At 39.2% G+C, this 17,536-nt stretch overlaps 2 protein-coding genes and 1 pseudogene across 3 annotated transcripts; 1 reads left to right on the top strand and 2 right to left on the bottom strand.

Annotated features, from left to right (window-relative positions):
- The first annotated feature begins 731 nt into the window (after positions 1-731).
- Positions 732-1,798, top strand: LOC141830510 (uncharacterized; annotated as a pseudogene).
- Positions 1,799-1,828: 30 nt separating this feature from the next.
- On the bottom strand, positions 1,829-9,559 carry LOC141830405 (uncharacterized). 2 transcript variants are annotated; one of them, XR_012601981.1, is made up of 5 exons: positions 9,364-9,559; positions 7,810-9,288; positions 6,673-7,700; positions 4,418-4,576; positions 1,829-2,044 (listed from the first exon to the last, which is right to left on the bottom strand). XR_012601981.1 is itself a non-coding variant. In XM_074717838.1 (4 exons), exons 2-4 carry the CDS (start codon positions 9,187-9,189, stop codon positions 1,990-1,992), a joined length of 2,463 nt encoding a protein of 820 aa, XP_074573939.1. In that variant the 5' UTR covers positions 9,190-9,288; positions 9,364-9,559; the 3' UTR covers positions 1,829-1,989. The 2 variants fall into 2 exon arrangements, 1 of the variants encoding a protein (XP_074573939.1); XM_074717838.1 differs by lacking the exon at positions 4,418-4,576.
- A 1,329-nt stretch (positions 9,560-10,888) lies between these two features.
- Positions 10,889-11,553, bottom strand: LOC141831112 (non-specific lipid-transfer protein 4-like). Its single transcript, XM_074718541.1, has 2 exons — positions 11,161-11,553; positions 10,889-11,075 (listed from the first exon to the last, which is right to left on the bottom strand). The coding sequence occupies exons 1-2, from the start codon at positions 11,505-11,507 to the stop codon at positions 11,066-11,068; spliced, it is 357 nt and encodes a 118-aa protein (XP_074574642.1). The 5' UTR covers positions 11,508-11,553; the 3' UTR covers positions 10,889-11,065.
- Positions 11,554-17,536: the final 5,983 nt, after the last annotated feature.

The following is a 17,536-nucleotide window of genomic DNA, read 5'->3' as shown; positions in this document are numbered from 1 at the left end:
AAAATCGAACCAGCCAGTGGAGAAGAAGAAGAAGAAGAGCTCTCTCCATGGAGAAAAGGAAACCTCCCCCCCTCCCCCTTTGCTAGAGCAGTACCATTATGTAGATGTATGAGGAGACCATATCTGACGGATGTTCATTCCTTCTGTTTCTTTTTGACATTATGTGTAGAAAAAAGGAGATTCAAGGATATCAGATCTGATAACTTCATAAATGCTCTTTATGTTGTCATGTGTCTTGGGAGCATGCGCAGCTTATTCATGAATCCACAAAAGACAAATATTGACACTAATCCATTTGACTAATACTGCTAAATTAGCCATAAACATGACTTTCGTTTGACTCTTGACCTCCACCGAAAAGGAACCATGTCATCCATTGCTCCTACATCACTAATGTCATCCATTGCCCCTACGTCACTAATGTGATCAAATTACAAGAATCAAATTAAATTTAAAAATTAATTAACTTTTTTGATTGTATTAAATAATGAACGACAACCTTCTTCTTCCTCTTCTTCTTCTTCCTCCTCCTCCTCCTCTATTGTTGCCCTGTTTAATCTCCTCACGGGAACCTTGCTGCCTCCCCTTGCTCCCCAACCAAATTCTCCGGCGCTTTTGCTTCCCCTGCAACTGCCCCAACCGCCCCCACGCTTCCCTTCCAATCGTGTGCGTGTGTATATATATATTCTACGTCGCCATGCATGATGAATCACCCTCCCTGTGCATGCTCCATGGACGGCCGCCACCGCCGGCGGAACCCTCCCTTGGTCCTCTACGCCCCACTCATCTCCACTCGCCGCTCTTCCACCTCAGAAACCACCGACGTCCTTCCTCACTCCACGTCCGGACTCCGATTGAGCGTGCCCTTCTCCTGGGAGAGCTCTCCCGGAATCCCCAGGCCTCACATTACCGACGACGAAGACGACGCGGAGACGCCGCCGCCAAAGCCACCGCCGGGCCGTCGGGAGAATGGAAAATCGATGCAGGTTCTTGATCATGAAACACGTACGCCCGACTCCGGCGAAGAAGAAGAGGACGAGTTCTCGGACGCGCTGGAGGAGATCTCCGTGTCGTCGGACAAGTTCGACGTCGCGTGCAGTCCCAGCTCCTTCGGCACTGGCGATAAGCCTCCGAGCTTCATCATGAGCCGGTTTCTGCCCACGGCTGACGCATTGGCCAAGTCCTCCGTCCGCCACAGCGACGGCCCTGATTCTTCTCCCCCGTACCAGCTGCGGAAGGAGGCGATGAGGGCGAGATTCAAGCAGCGGGCTGTGGCCTCGGTGAATGATCGGCGCTGCAATGTGCCGTCGCCAGATCTCTACAGCGCCGCCGCTCCAGCAGAGTTGCCTTCCATGGCTTGCGGCTTGATGCTCTTCTTCCCGTGGAGCTTCAAGCCCGCTGTTTGCGGATTCAAAAGCCCAAGGTCAGGCGATCCCTGTTCTACTCCTAAGAAGCACTGCGCTAGTAACAATGGCGGCCATGGGGTCACTTCCAGTAGCTTAAAAAGCCCTGTTAGAAATCTCAACGACGGATGTAGCTCCGACGAGGACGGAGACGGTGGCAGCGGCCACTACGTGGAAAGCCGCCGAGTTTGAAGTTGAGGCATCCTCGCAGGTGGAGAAGCCAAGCAAGGGAAGTAGAGAACTGGAAAGGCAAGACAACAAGAATGAGAGTTGCAGTTCATGAGGCAGTGACAAAGCAGAGGAGCAGCAGTGAAGAAGTGGTTGCTCCGGCCGCGGAGAGTAGAAGAAGAGGCATCACATGGAGGTTGCCTCGGCTCTCTCGACTCTACTCATAGCGAACCTACTAACAATAACAAACACTGAGAAGCTGCAACCTATCCTTTTGTCATCCCGTTGAATGGGGAATACATGTGAGTCATATGTCCATTCATGCTTGTAAAATGAAAATTTAAGTTTGCATTCAAGATGCGATGAAAAGATTATCCTGTCAGCTAGTTCTATATCTGCACTTTATGAGAAGAAACCTTCAATTTCCATGGCTGCCTGGAAGTGTCTCTTCCTCCCTACCAACGCTGGGTGGACTGCAACAATTGTAGGCCAAAAGTGTGTTAGATCAATGATAGGAATTCGAACTGTACAAGTACAACAATAACAACCAAATCTTATCCTACTAAATGGAATCGGCTAAACGGAAACCAACAAATAAACATTCGGGTGATAAAGTTGATCTCCTTAGCATACAAAAAGGTCTGGAAATAGTATAGAACTACAACTTGGAGTTATTGTAGAATGGGAAACAACGACAAATTATCACAGTGCAATTCTTTCTGACTCACACTAAGTATTGATATCGACCATGATTTCTTATGCATACCGAAAATATATAAATATACAAAATAAAATGAAGAAAAACACCCACTAGTCTCACTATGTTGAGAAAGATGTTATGGTGTGTTGATTTTCTTGAACATTAGAAAATGACAATCAATTTCCATATATTCAATTCAGTAATGGAACGAGATATCGACCACAATATTACAGTGCATGTTCTTCGGTTAAGGAGCTTTCTAAAAAATCAAAATTATCAAGAAGAGTGTGCTTATTCACATCAACCTTCAAGTTGTGAATATTATGTGGCTCCAAATTCAGCTTCAGTAATAGAACCATATGCAATGTATATTTCTTACTTACAATATAGTAGACCCAAGATAATTAGCATGAGAAAATTCCCTAATATTTAACTACTCATGCTTCGAGTGAGTCTTTTTTCTAGAAATGCTTTAACATATTGCTTAAAATTCTGACTAATGCTTCCTGATGACATAATTAAGCTTCTGCATGAACTGACTCACCACACCATTACAGAAGAGAAATCTTGCCTTGGCTTTGTGACAATGAGATAAATTTTTTACCATACAAGTCTCTGTAGATTTCATCCACATTGGCACCTTTCTTACATAAGCCTTTTAGGGATCATAGTTCATTTGTGAGAGAAAACTCCTTTTGTTAAAATAAGAAACCTGAATACTAAATAAACAATGAAATTTCCAGATTTACAATGGCATATTCTTCCAAATACCTCTAAATCCTAAATGATTCCCTACACATCAATGCTAGCCGAAATAATATCATCCAACATAAATATAAAATATCCAAGACAATTGTGTCATTGGAGCTATGGTGAATAAAAAAAATTGAATACTTGAATGCCAACTTACAGTTTAGCTTTAATAAACTAAACATGATTTGGCTTTAATTTTATTTTGCTTTTACTTCAAAACTTACAGTTTGTTTTTCACTTTACTAACAAACTTAGTCTAGGAAGCACTGAGTTTTAGAAAATCAGACAAATTTTGGGCCTATAAGAGATCCATACCCAATTGTTTCAACAATTCTAAGATTTTAATCTTTCTTACAAGTTTTTCTCATTTGAGAGTCCCTGGTGCTGCATTAACTATACTGTGTACTAGTCTAAAATTTGCTATTACTTTTTATTATCACCTAGCATAATACTAGGTAAGAGTTTGACCCATCAATGAAGAAAATAGACCGGCCAGAACTAGGTGCCTTGTTTGTCGTCACAAGTCAACTACTGCAGTGGGATTGAGTAGGCTGCAAAGGAAGATGGAACCCCCACGATAACAACCAGTGACGTGACGTTAAAACTAAAGAGGGGGTCAGCACAAGATAAGATGGATTCTGCTTCACCCTCTCCATCTCCCGACCCTTGGGGAATTTGCTAGCCGAGGTTAGAATGATTATATCTTCCTCTTAATCTACTCACTTTTGCTGTTTCTATCATCTCCTCATCCAATCCATCACTCACTCCATTGTCGTCTTCATCCTCATTCATCAAATTACTTAGAACCAACCGAGCATCATCCCATATCAATACACAAGCAAGTTGATCAGTAATAGTGTAATGTCAGTTCCGTAGCCCACCAGTACAAAGCACGGATGAGTGAAAATGTTCTGAACATGATCATAGGATGATAAAATAACCCATTCATAAAGATCTCTAATGGACTCCTGATCTAACAACAAAGTGGAATAATAAAACATTAAAGTTGCTCTACTAGGATTGGTTATGCATCTAAATTCTCAGAGAAGCACCTATTAGAATGACTTGAATTCTATTTGTCCAGTAAAATAACAAATATGGCATCCTTGTCCTGTAGAAAGGAGATCTTTTCTCTTTCTCATGGTGCACAAAGAGAAAAGACACTTGTAGGCACACAAAAAAATGTGAATATAAATTAACTAATACATCTTCCTAGTATCCTTTATCACGTGGAACAAGAGTAAAACGCCCCAAGCAATACATGGAAATAGGGAAAGAAACATCTACAAATATCATCTCAAATCCCTCTGCATGATGGGCTCAAGTGACAACATGAAAGATAAACCAAAAACGCTCTGCAACTTACAGTGTCTAGGGAAAATTCCAGACTTACCTCGTTACCCTCTACATGCAATAAATGTTCTAGCTGGTTGAACCAATGGCCAAGGTTGCAATTGAGAAAACAGCTTCAAAATTGCTCTTGGCAAGGAACTCCAAAAATCAATAATATGGACCAGACGCTTCTAAAATCTTGCATGATCAACTTCTAGATCTGATATAAAAGATGGACCCAGTCAAGGCATCAACTATAAACTTCCAAACCCCATCTGTTATGCTTTATCAGATAGTTATTTGTCAAACAGTTAAAAATTTGTAATCCAGTCATGAAAGTTCAACGCTAATTCAAAAACAACACTATCGATATATGTTTATACACACGCACACATATACAAATACACATATATACATATACATATATAACATTATAATGTCCAAACAATCAAACAATTACCAAGTTTAAAATAGACCTAGGTTCTAAAAAGTGCTTCAAACGTGATAAGATAGCAAAATTTATAAATCAGCTCAAATGCAGTCCACCATACTCGATATTGTGTAATATCATGCCTCCATTAACTAAAACATAACAGTAGATGTACATGAAAACATAACATTAACCTGCTCATTCATTAATTCACAGATCTAGAAGCAAATTGTGAAAGAACAAGCCTAGCTTAGAAGACACCGACCAAAACAAGATCTAGGAAGGATCTATTTTACAGTGCCTTCCAAACAAATTGCAAAGTTTCATGATTAGAATCATCAACACATCCAAATTCACATAAACTTACTATCAATTATTAAATCAGGGTTAGCCCATTCATTAGTATCAATACTCTTGCTAGTATTTACAAGATCTTAAAGTGTATGCGGGTGATATGCAATTGTTTCACTCCATACCACATGGAATGTAAACACACATTTGGTGCATCCGCATTTCATATTCTTTTTTAAAAGACATAGCATTAATTATACCGAATAATATTATATCATGCATTGAAAAAACATGAGCTTGCATTATACTATATAATATATCAAATTAAGCAACCATCAAATAATTAATGTAAACAAGATTTGCATATATCACTAAATAATTAAATTAATCATGATAAACAATCCATTTTTTTCATATAGATAATTTTCATAAGAATTTAAGTAATACATATAACCCAAGACACGTAACATCTAACAATGCATACAAATCAATAATCACAATCTACATATACTAAAAGAAATTATGATGACCTAAGCAATACAATGAATATGCTTTCTGTTGTATTTGGCAAATGATTTAATTAAGTCAATATCAATTTGGGCATGACTCAGCTATGTCAAGCTAGGATTGTTTAGTAATGTGCAATTGGAATGCAATTGCTCAGTAAATGGTGTAGCCAAAAAAGCATCGACATCTTGTTGAAACAGCTCATGTCTTGTGTCTTCATGTCAAATTGCCAATCTTTCCTGAGTCAAAAGTCATTGGCACAATTGTTTTGATCACTCAACTTCCAACTAAAGTATTCAACAATACAGCACGTGTATGGCTATCTCCAAATTATCAATTGTTGCCTACATTCAGATGTGAGTATTTTGTGCTCATTCATGACTGCCAACACATAAAACCTGAAGCCCTTTCAAACAGGTGTGTAATTCTTAGCCTCTCTTTGACACAAAAAAGGTGACCATTGTTATTCTTGGAAAGACAAATGATAATTTTTAGAAATGTTATTTTCTTTGGAGATGCTACTAATTTCTCTTCTACTACTAATTAGACCACATGTGACAACTCTCTTTTTTTTCTTATCCTTGTTTCCTAATACTCCAGTGGTTGAATATTCCCCTCTGCCTTTTCTTCGCCAAACTCAGATCTCTCAGATTTTTCACCATGCATTTTTCAATCACCATCACCTCTTTGTAGATCCATTTGTTTAAAAAGACCACAAAAACTATTTGTCCCTTGTTTACCAAACTAACTCTAGTAGCCACATCCAAATTCAAAATACACAGAACAGAAATGCATATATCTGCAAGTAGTACAAGAAAAGATACGGAGGACATTTTAAAATGACTATAATGAAAACTACTAAAAAATCAAATAACAATTGCTGAAGCCTATTCCTAAGTACTAAATGCTGTGCACTATAATAAAATGCAATTTTTCTCATAGAATCAGCCATATTGTGGCCCTCAAATTCACTTAGCAGGGATAACTGATATAACAAGCTTTATAGTACCAAAAGCAGCAACAGAGATAATCCAAGATACAGTTGCAATAAGAAAGAAGCAGAAATGACTCAAGCATGAAAATTTTACCTGAACCAGCGATTTACAAGCGATAGATCCAAAGAAGATTCAGTTATTGATTTGTTTGGACTATTGTAATTTGTTTCAAGTTGCTCCATATTGTTTATGAGACTATGGGGAAGGAAATGGTTGTCCCCATCAGCACCTAATGACTGTGTTGATAACTTCTGAATGCATTGATTGTTGTCATGCATTCCCGTAGCATGTTGATTATAGAATCCTTCATTCAGCTGATTAGTCTCATAAATATTCTGAGGAGCCTGAAAATCTGAAAAGGTAGGGATAACACCTGCATTTTTTGACACAATAGGGTCATGAGAGATGGGATCTAAATCATCTCCTTGCTTAAAGTCTTTCTGCACTATGGGTAAAGACCAGCTGGAAGATCCTCCTAAAATTCCCAAATCAAACTGAACTGATGGACTTCCCCACATCTGCCATGTACCCTGTGACTCATCCAAATTTGAAGTATTTGAATCCAGTGATGCAGCTGGAATTTTGCCAAAACAAGCTTGCTTTTCTTCTAAAACACGCACTTTGGAGAGAGGAGACTCAATTGGAGAAGGCTTGGCTATGTTTCCAGGAGCACATGAATTCTTTAAGACTCGTGTCTTATCATTAGAAAGAAAGTTGTCCCCTAGATCCAATGAAAAGTTATCAAGTGCCTCAGAAACTGGCCCAAGTAAGGATACTGGATCAGGAACATAACGTGGATCTTCATCTTTGGATTTTTCCACTATTGATTTTATCCCAGGGTTTCTAGAAGTATAAAAAGATTCATCTAATAAAGATGAGACTGAAATGCTATTAAAGGATTCAGAGGCTGCAGTACATGTATTAGAAGATTTGTTATTCGAAGTAAGTAATGTTTGGGCAACCAAGTGTGAACTCTGTGCTTCTAGTTGGCCAGCCCCATTGTGAGAGCTAGATATAGTTTCACCAGGTCTAGGATCAGAAGTGACAGGAGCCGAACTGGTGAATAATTGCTGCCATGATTTTTTTGGATTAATTTGTTGTTTCTGGGTAAATGAAGATACCTAAAAAATGTGAAAAAAAAAAACAAGGGGTAGCATTATTTTCCGTAAAAAAATGGACAGAGAAAGTAAAGAACAATAAAAGAAAGAAATTTAATGCATCACAACTCACAGGCTGGTGAATATTGGTCCCCTGACCACCATCATCCCAATTTGAAGAAGCCTTCACCAATTTATCTCCTGCTACTTGGCAAACTCTTTGATTTTCAGAAACAGTTGGCTTAATCAGTTTATTAACAGTTGTAGTTGGATCCTGAGGATTTCTTCCAAAAAATGAAGCACCTCTAAAACCTCGATATGACGATAAGAGATTACCTGTCATACAAGCAAAGTATCTAGGCTTATTTGTGGCCTTGTTTCCATGAGAAGTTCCCATAGTATATGATTTTGGAACCTCTATTGTACTTTTTGCTGTATCCAGTCTTTCGTTATCATTTTTGCTGTCTGATTCAAGCTTACTCACACTTTTCCTACTTATCTTTTCTATATCCTCCATGTTAGAAGAATTATTTTTGTTAGAATCCTTATCTCTGTCCTTCCTTCTCTCTTTCCTTCCTTTCTCTGTTGTTTTCCCTTCGACACTTTCTCCCTCTCTATCAGAGCTGTTGTCATGCCCTCTCTCAGTTTTAAGCATCTCATCACGTATTCTTCTCCTTTCTTCCACTAATCTTGTAACCTCCTCCCTTTGCTTTTTCTCTTCCTCTTCCAACATCTCTTTTTCCAACTTTGCCCGCCGTTTCTCTTCAGCTTTCCTCTTTGCTTTATCCCTTTTCTCCTGCAGGTTTCCTTCATTGTCCTCATTCTTACATGAACCTCCGTAATCAGAACCGAAATCATCTTCCCTAGAACTATCTCTTAAAATTCTTCTGCAGATCCACCTCAAGCTAGGCAAAAAACAAAAAAGTAGCTTCCGAGCTAAAAACACCAAACCTGAACAAGATACCTCCAGGGAACAACGATCATGACTTACCCAGTAGGATGGAATAGGGTTAAGACAGCTCTTCTTTCCCTCCGCTGACAAATTCTGACTATGCAGCCACCCACTCTTTCCTGCTAACTCATTTGTCACTGAGCTCCCAACTGACTGAGGAAGGTCCAAGGCGGGTCTCTTAGAAACAAGACCACAATAGGAGCACATGAAACGTCCTCCACCAGGGTTCTGCTCTCTGTATGGCATGCGACAATTCCGGCAGCACCGGGTGGCAGTCTTCCGGAGCTTCTCCATTTCGATAGCACGCGTCCGCTGGTGCTCCTGAAGGCGAGCCGACCGGCACGACCGCCATCGCGACAACCAGGGCATCAAAACTTCATACCAAAAGAGTGTCACAAAGAGGACCAGCACGCAAGCGACCTGGGGTGAAGTGATCTCAAACTGCAACACCGGAGGAAGCAACGGCGACATCGCCCAGACTAGGAGGAGCGGGATCAACAACCAAGGCAGCAAGGTCGCAACCCTCCGCGAACACCTCTGGACCACACAAAGTATGCACATTATCCCAAAACCAACCGCAAACCACACCAGTCGATCACTCAAGCATCAAAACCAAATCTTCTCCACTAGGTCGCTTCCCCAGCTCGCACAAAACAATCCCTGCCAAAAAAAAACGAGCTTCCAAGAATCCAACAACAGCCGAACTGAGAAGAAGAGAATAAAACAAACCCTAACCTCCGAATCGAGAATCACAGAGACGCGTAATCAGCACGGAACTTCAACCAAAAACACGATCGAGCGGGAGCTTCAATGTTTGATCGACACTCAAATTTGCTGAAATCCGAGAAGGAATCGGGGCACTAAAGTAAAGGTCGCTGGTGGAGGAAACCCTAATTTCAAGGCCGGTCCGACGCGCATAATCGTGTGGAACTTTAACCCCCAAAATCTATTGTTCGCTTTATGCCTTACCCGCCTTGATTAGCACGGCGATGCGTGGGTCCCACGGGAACTCCTACTCACAGACTGGGTAACCGCGCAATCACAGGATCGGGGAACCAACTCGTGTAATTTCGGATCCGATGCGATGCCACAGGTAAATTAAAAGGTACAATTCGCATCTCGCGCGGAGATGAGTCGAGATGTGAGAGCGAGATCAACAGATGTCCGTGGGAATAGGAAAGGATGGTGCGCTGCTTAGATATTGACTAGCATCGGATCCGTCAGCAGTGAAGACTTTGATCTTTGAGGGTTTCTTTCGCTCATTGATTTTTTTAATTTATTTATTTAAAATGAAAGCTACCAAGTTGAACCGTTCGTCGTCGATAACTAATAATTTTGACTAAATCTCATCGCCCTATTAATTGTTTTATCTTCGCATTAGAAGTGAAAATGAAAGACAGGAAAAAGGGAGAAAATGTATTAGTTTAGTGTTTGTGAAACATAAAAGAAAATAAAAGATTCATTTTTGTATTCTTTTTAGTCAAATTTCTCTTTATTCATAGTTTTAATCAAAATCTGAACCAATGTAGACCGAGATGGACATCTTTAAATTGAACCCCTTCGATTGTGCTGTATGAGGGCATTTGCACGCGTCTTGGCGTTTGTTTTTTTCTTTTTAAAAATGAAGCATAGTGTTCTAACCAATTCGTTGCGGATAATTCAAACGCTAATTTAGAACTGCTGATGTGCATACTTTTCGAAAAGAATCACCCGAAGAGATGAAAGGAACCCTATCCATGGGCCAATTTGTTCCGGCTGATACACCATGAATGATTCCGACGCTCATTCAAAGCTTCGCCAACGTGCACGCTCCTTGGAGAAGATTTCTGACGTGGATGCACTGTTCTACAGAGTAATCAACAAAGAAGGTTAAAAAGGCACCAGGATGAGATCCCAACAAGCCATTTCGACGCTCAAGTTAGGATTTTACAAGAAAAAGTAAAGATTTGAATAAAATAGGATTTGCGTGTGTGTATACTTCTATCCATGGGCATGGTTACCTTTTTATAATAGTTGATATCCTAAATATTAGGATCCATTTAAGAAATATTTTAAAATATCCGTTCTAATTTTCTAAGAATATTATGAAATATTTATTTAATAAATATTTCATGATATTTTCTTTATTCTTTGAGTGAACCGATATTAAAATTTCTTAATCTTAAAATGAATCAATCTTATGATTTTATCCTTGATAAGATGTCATTATCCTGTCGGATCACACAGTTCTACTTGAAACATAGACTAGAATATGAGACTGAAAACAACAACAACACGATAAACGATAGATAGAACACAAACACTGAAGCTACAATGGCGATGGATGGAGCCCGTGTGGGTCTCATACAACCCCCATCTTTATTCAATACATTAGGTTATAAGTCAACTAGTATCTCATTCGGCACGAGAGTCTGAGTCCGAGTTCGAGTTCGATCGCTTAAGTCACCCTGCAAAACCAAATTCACAAACATGTCACGTTGCACTACTTCTCAAATAGTTAGGACTAACACGACTCGACGACGATCGACGAACCTGGAGCAGTCGGTGGAGGGGCTGATGGGGTAGGGGATCTGGACGCCGCAGCTGCTGGGGACGCCGGAGAGGCGCCCGGTCTGGATGCCGTTGATGCCGCTCGCCTGCGACCGGATGCAGTTGCAGGTCGCGCGGCGGTCGGCGGTTGTCCTCGCGGCGCTGTTGAGGGTCCTGACGCCGTCGCAGCAGGCCGGGGGCAGCGACGCAACCCGGCCGGTCACGTAGGGAATGCAGGACCGCAGGTTGGAAGCCACCTGGCCGCAGGTGACGGCGGCGTCGGCCTGCGACGCCGCGAAGAGGGCAGCCGCCGCCACGAGCGCCGCCGCAACTGCACCAAAGCTAGCCATCGCCGGAATGCAAGCGAGTAAGTGAGCAATGAACGAGAGGAGAAGGATGGCGATGCGGGTGGAGAGCGAGGTGGGCGAGGGAGGGTTTTATAGTGATAAAATGAAGTAGAGTGGTTTAATTGCATTAAAGAAGGAGTAGGTGGTCGTTGAGGTCGAAATGAATCGTCAATAATAATATAATATTATTATTATATATTATTATTATTATTTGGGAATGGAAGAATGGGAGGGAAATCAGTTGCATTAATGGCTCTGATTTATGGTATTTCTCCACGTGTGAGACGCTCATCGGATCAGTTTTTTTAATGAAAATGTTAAATTGTATAAAAATGCAGTATGGAATTTCAACATCACACACACTTTATACTACATGAATATGGGATTTTATACTGCATGGATATAGAATTTCTCATATCTATAATGTGTCATGTTGCATTCTCCATATAGTGTGTGTGTCATATTTTTATTGTACTAGTGTATCATTTCTCTATATATATAACGAGCGATGTTCGTCCGTGATTGAGTGTATGGAATGATTCAAATCACTTTCGAACATTCTGACTCACCTTAACACTCACTCGGAGATGCTACGTACAAGTTATGCCCCGAGGTATGTAACATATCATCTCTATATGTATATATATATATATAGGAATATTATGTTAAACATCATTGTGAACACCCAATGAAATTTTTTTATTTTTTTCATTCCCTTGAAACTAAACACTCCATTCTAAACTTTAAAATCTAAACTTTTTTTTTTTTTAAAATTACACTTGATATTTATGATATTCATAAATGGTACACCTTCCTGCATGCTCAACCTATCCTTTAATGAGTGCACGTCGTGATAAGTCAAGACATTCGAAAGTGATCTGAACATTTCATGATAAGTCGAGACATTCGGAAATGATCTGAACATTTCCGCGCACTCAATCACACACACAGTCACATAGGATATAAGAATTATATATATATATATTAATAAAACTGTTAAATTCTAAGGCCATATATTTGAACTCTAACCCCTGCCGACAAAACAGTAATCGGACAAAATTAAAAGGTATGAAGGACGCTGTATTTTAAAAAATATATATTAAAATGTCATTTATTACATTAAAAAAATACTTTTAATTAGTGGTATCGTAATTTTTTAAGTTAAAATTAAAATATCTTGGGATAAAAAATAAAACGTCTATTCTCATGATATGAAATATCTTTTCTATGATAATAAAAATAAAGGGTATTCATTTATTTTTTATTAAAATACAAATAAAATGAAATATATATATATCTATTCATGCGCGGTGTTAGATATCGTGGCAATATGTGGATTATGTGAGGGATTATTAAAGTGTAACATTAATGGCGATAAGACTTGAGAGAACGGCACTGTGTGTGTCAGACCTGATATATGAGCCCATGCAATGTGTCAGACGTGAACCTCTGCAACGATGCACTTTATTATTACATTTATTGCATTTTAACTTCGTACAATTTAAAATGACCAATAATCAAAAGGATATTTCATACTTAATAAACCCTCAAATGAATATTTTTTTTTATAAAAATCATCAAAAAAAATTCTATCGAATATTTTATATTCTTTATTCCGGTTCCGCAGCGGTTAAAATGGGAAAATTTGATTATTTCATTTTAATAAAATTAATATATATAAAATATTATTATACTCGTAACTAAACTTTAAATCCTACTTAATCTTAAATTATAGATATTATTATATTAAAATATTTTTTAACAACTTATTAAAATCATTTTAAATTCATCAAAATTATTTTAAAATATTATAATAACTACTTATTATAGTTGTAGTAACTACTTATATAGGAGCGGCTAAAATACTACAATAGTTATTGTATTGTATTATTTGTTATCTATCATAATAATTATTAGTGTAATTAATTTCTCATCAAAATTAACCAAATGATTAAGCTTAAGTTGAGATTTTGATGTTTGATCAATATATTAGTTGGTTAAGACATCAAATAAGTCAAGGTCAATTAGATACTTAATAGTCGATCAATATATTAAGTAAGTTAGTTTAATGAAAAGTCAAATAGATGAAGATTATTTGGATACTTAACAGTATATAAAAAAAATCAAAGTATATCTTGCTAATTTTATTTGTGGCGCATCACCGTCTTCTTCACCATTTGATCCCATGAGGCTACAATAAGTAGAGCAAAAATATTTCATCGAGATTGATAAAGATATATAGAACACAAGCAGTATCAACACTGAAGCTACAATGACCATGGATGGAGCCCGTGTGGGTCTCATACAACCTCCCATCTTTATTCAATACATTAGGTTATAAGTCAACTAGTATCTCATTCAACATGAGTCTGAGTATGAGTTCGAGTCCAATCATTTAAGTCATCCTGCAAAACCAAATTCACGAACATAAACAGTTAGGACTAATACGACTCCAAGATCGACGAACCTAGAGCAGTTGATCGAGGCATTGATGGAGTACGGGTTCTAGAAGCCACAAGAGTTGGGGATGCCGGACAGGCGGGCAGGCTAGATGTCGTTGATGGTGCTCTCCAACGATCGAATGCAAGTGCAAGTCGCGAGCCTGTTGACGGTTGACGTCGCAACATTGTTGAGGGTCCTAACCTCATGGCATCACTGCGAGGGCAGCACCGCTACCCAATCGGTCACGTAGTAAGGAAAAGTCCAAGCTAGTCAAGGGTAACTGGATGTCTAACAAGGGTGAGAAATCTACAAAGTAGTTAGCAAGTCTAAACAAGTCAAGATGATTAGATGTTTGGCAAGGGTGAGTAGTCTACGATGTGACTAGCCAATCCAAGTAGGCAAGGTGATTGGATCATTAACAAAGGAAAAATTCTAAGGAAGTGAACCATAAATGATGAGACTGTTGTTCCGGTAGCTCCGGGAGGATGTCGCAAACTGATACGGATCGTCGAGGCTAGTGTTCAATACTATCTCCGTAAACGATATTGCTCTGCTACGGTGCTAACGGATAGCAGCAACTCGTTCCCAAGATACAACGACGAACGTCTCGGAATAGTAGCACTCCAAATTCCGAGACCGACGAACTTTCTCGTAGGCTTTTTGGACTCCGAATGCACTAGATGGGATGAATGCACAAGGAAGACTTGAATCGATGAATTCGATGAGTTTTCCATCATCTGGAGGGTTCTATTTATACTAAGTGAAGAGGTTGAGTGAGTGGATGTGACTCTTGGACGAGATCAATCTGGGCCGTCAGATCTGGAGGGTTGTAACCCTTCATATAGCCCTCTTGATCTCATCCATCAGATCTGAAGAGTTGTGCCCTTCAGATCTCGCCTCTTGTCATCAGCCGTCGGATCTGAATCTCTTGATCCATTCGATCTGACGCTTCAGATCAGGTCTCATCCCAGCGGTCAGATCGTGACTCTTCGCGATCCATCGCTCCAGATCGCATCACACGCGATCCATCACACCTCTTTGATCAACGGTTGTCATCCGTTCGCCCAATCAACAGTCCAGTCATCTCTTCTTGCCCACTTAGATGCCACATAGGCATTGCCACGTCAGATACGATCCCGACATGTCACCCGAGTGCCATGCAGGCACCGCAATGTCACTTGCGCCTACAAAGCGCCCATTGCGCACGTGCGAAGTGCAAAGTGCGCACGTGGCGAGTGGCGGGCTCATAGGTGCGAGCACCTGCTTGCCCCTGAGAAGAGAGCACCTGGTCTTTTTGTGTTAACTCCATTAACACAGCATCATTAATAAGGAAAGAAAACACATCGAAAGTTTCCGATGTGGGACTATTCTCCCATGTATTTCCTTATATATAACATTAATTAACAATTAATGTTATTTGGGCCAATCTTAAACAATTAATTTCTCATTCACCTTTTATCGGTTTTGAGCAAATTAATAGTCTAAATCTATCTACGCGAAACGTAGATTTCAATTTTGAAGTCAATTACGACTTTCATTAATTGATGGCATTCCGATTTTTCCATAAAACCGTATTGGTCCATTAAGGCCCCAATATCCAACAGAGACAAGCCTAATAAATCAGGTGATGAAAGTCTTGGAGGAGTAATCTTCGAGCGAGAGGTAAGTCTAGTAGATCAAGTAAACTTACAATATTCAACTAGGATGCTTGTTTGTACTATGCTTGTCTTGGAGAAATCTGGGGTTGGAAGCGAGACTGAGGAAGCAGATAGACGCAAATAAGATGCAATCAGACAAAGTCCAGAGTGAACCAGACTTGACTGGGGTTGAATTAGATCCAAGCTGATCAAGTTCGAGTCCGAGCCCCGGATCGATGATGTGGCCTGGTTTGGTAGACCTATCATGTGGATCGATAGACCGATAAAGTTGATAAGATGAGATCGTGAGATGCTAAAACCTCGATCTTTGGATCAAGTTGTATCCAAGTTCGATATACCGATAAGGTTTATCGATAGATCAAAAAAGCTCTATAAAAGTAATCTTAGACAGACGTTCAAAATGATTAATTTCCATATTACACTTCATCTCTATGCTCGAAGAAAAGTAACACACTACTACTATGACCTTCCAGCGTGATACTTTGAAATTGTTATTTGATGTATTTTCTTTTTTTCCTCAAGTTTCCTATGTGCCTTAGTACAATCGTTTTTTGTGTAGTATACCAAGAGGCCATCAGATATTATATCCATTGATACAAGTTTAAAAGTTATCAGGTGTTTCCAGTGGAGCTAACGAAACTGCCCCTTCTTGAGAAATTGTATCTTCATAACAATAAGTTATCACTTTTGCCACCCGAGCTTGGCGATTTGAAAAGTTTGAAGGTCCTAAGAGTTGACAATAATATGCTTAGTTCTGTCCCAGGTGAGCTTGCATATATGCTTTACTGGTGAACTTAATAAAGCAGATTATTTTATTTCTATTTGTCGTGTAAACCCATATGCACATTTATATGCACTAATAATTGCATGTGATATATGCTTATTACTGGCAAAATGGATCTCAATTTTCAAACAGTTGAGTTGCGGCAATGTGTAATGCTGGTTGAACTGTCACTGGAACATAATAAACTTGTCAGGCCACTTCTAGATTTCAGGTCATTTGATTGGCGTATTTGTGTTTTCAATGTTGCATTTTATATACTATTAGCCTTAACATTTATCTTCAGCTTTGTGACAGGGCTATGGCTGAGCTCCGTGTTCTAAGACTGTTTGGCAATCCTCTTGAATTTCTTCCAGAAATTTTACCCTTGCACAACCTTCATCATTTATCATTGGCCAATATAAGGATTGAGGCAACTGATAATCTTAAATCAGTTAACGTGCAAATTGAGGTGATGTGATGCTACAATTTTCATTTATCTTCACTCATGCTTTGTTTACCATTGCAACCTTCTTCATGATTACAGACAGAAAACATCTCCTATTTTGCTGCATCAAAGCATAAACTCAGTGAATTCTTCTCCCTTATTTTCCGATTCTCTTCATGTCATCATCCTTTGTTGGCATCTGCATTAGTTAAAATCATGCAAGATCACAACAGTCATGTTGCAATCAGTAAAGAAGAGAATGTCATAAGACAGTTGATAAGTATGATAAGTAGTGATGACCTTCATGTGGTAAGTTGTTACTAGGATATTGGTATAGGATGTACTAATTATCTATTGGCATACAAGAAATTTTCCAAACATGTTCTATATCTTGCAGGTTGAACAAGCATGTTTTGCTCTCTCGTCACTGGCTTCTGATGTTTCTTTGGCAATGCAATTGATTAAGTCTGATATTATGCAACCCATTGAATCACTTTTGAAATAAGTTGACCAAGAAGAATTGATCTCTGTACTGCAAGTTCTGGTCACTTTAGCATTTGTATCTGATAGTGTAGCTCAAAAGATGCTGGCCAAGGATGTACTCAAATCTCTTAAAGCACTTTGTGCACATAAGAGCACGGAGGTAAGGCTAGCCGGTGCACAATAATTTTTTTTTATCTATCCATGCACATTTGAGGGAAATAAATTGCTATTCTCACATTAT

This window comes from Curcuma longa, chromosome 6 (assembly GCF_044706935.1).
Source record: "Curcuma longa cultivar G26 ecotype Majalengka, Jawa Barat chromosome 6, ITB_CL_G26_1.1, whole genome shotgun sequence".
In the NCBI taxonomy this organism is placed as follows: Eukaryota; Viridiplantae; Streptophyta; class Magnoliopsida; order Zingiberales; family Zingiberaceae; genus Curcuma; species Curcuma longa.
The sequence above is the reverse complement of the archived record's forward strand: the minus strand, read 5'-3'. Positions and strand labels throughout refer to the sequence as shown.

What these genes read in the sequence shown, in the direction of transcription:
- LOC141831112 (XM_074718541.1), bottom strand. Translation starts at nt 11,507, where the DNA reads ATGGCTAGCTTTGGTGCAGTTGCGGCGGCGCTCGTGGCGGCGGCTGCC.
- LOC141830405 (XM_074717838.1), bottom strand. Translation starts at nt 9,189, where the DNA reads ATGTGCATACTTTGTGTGGTCCAGAGGTGTTCGCGGAGGGTTGCGACC. An exon ending in GGACCAATATTCACCAGCCT is followed by an intron (nt 7,701 to 7,809) that starts GTGAGTTGTGAT and finishes CACATTTTTTAG; the next exon opens with GTATCTTCATTTACCCAGAA. An exon ending in CTTGTAAATCGCTGGTTCAG is followed by an intron (nt 2,045 to 6,672) that starts GTAAAATTTTCA and finishes CAATTGTTGCAG; the next exon opens with TCCACCCAGCGTTGGTAGGG.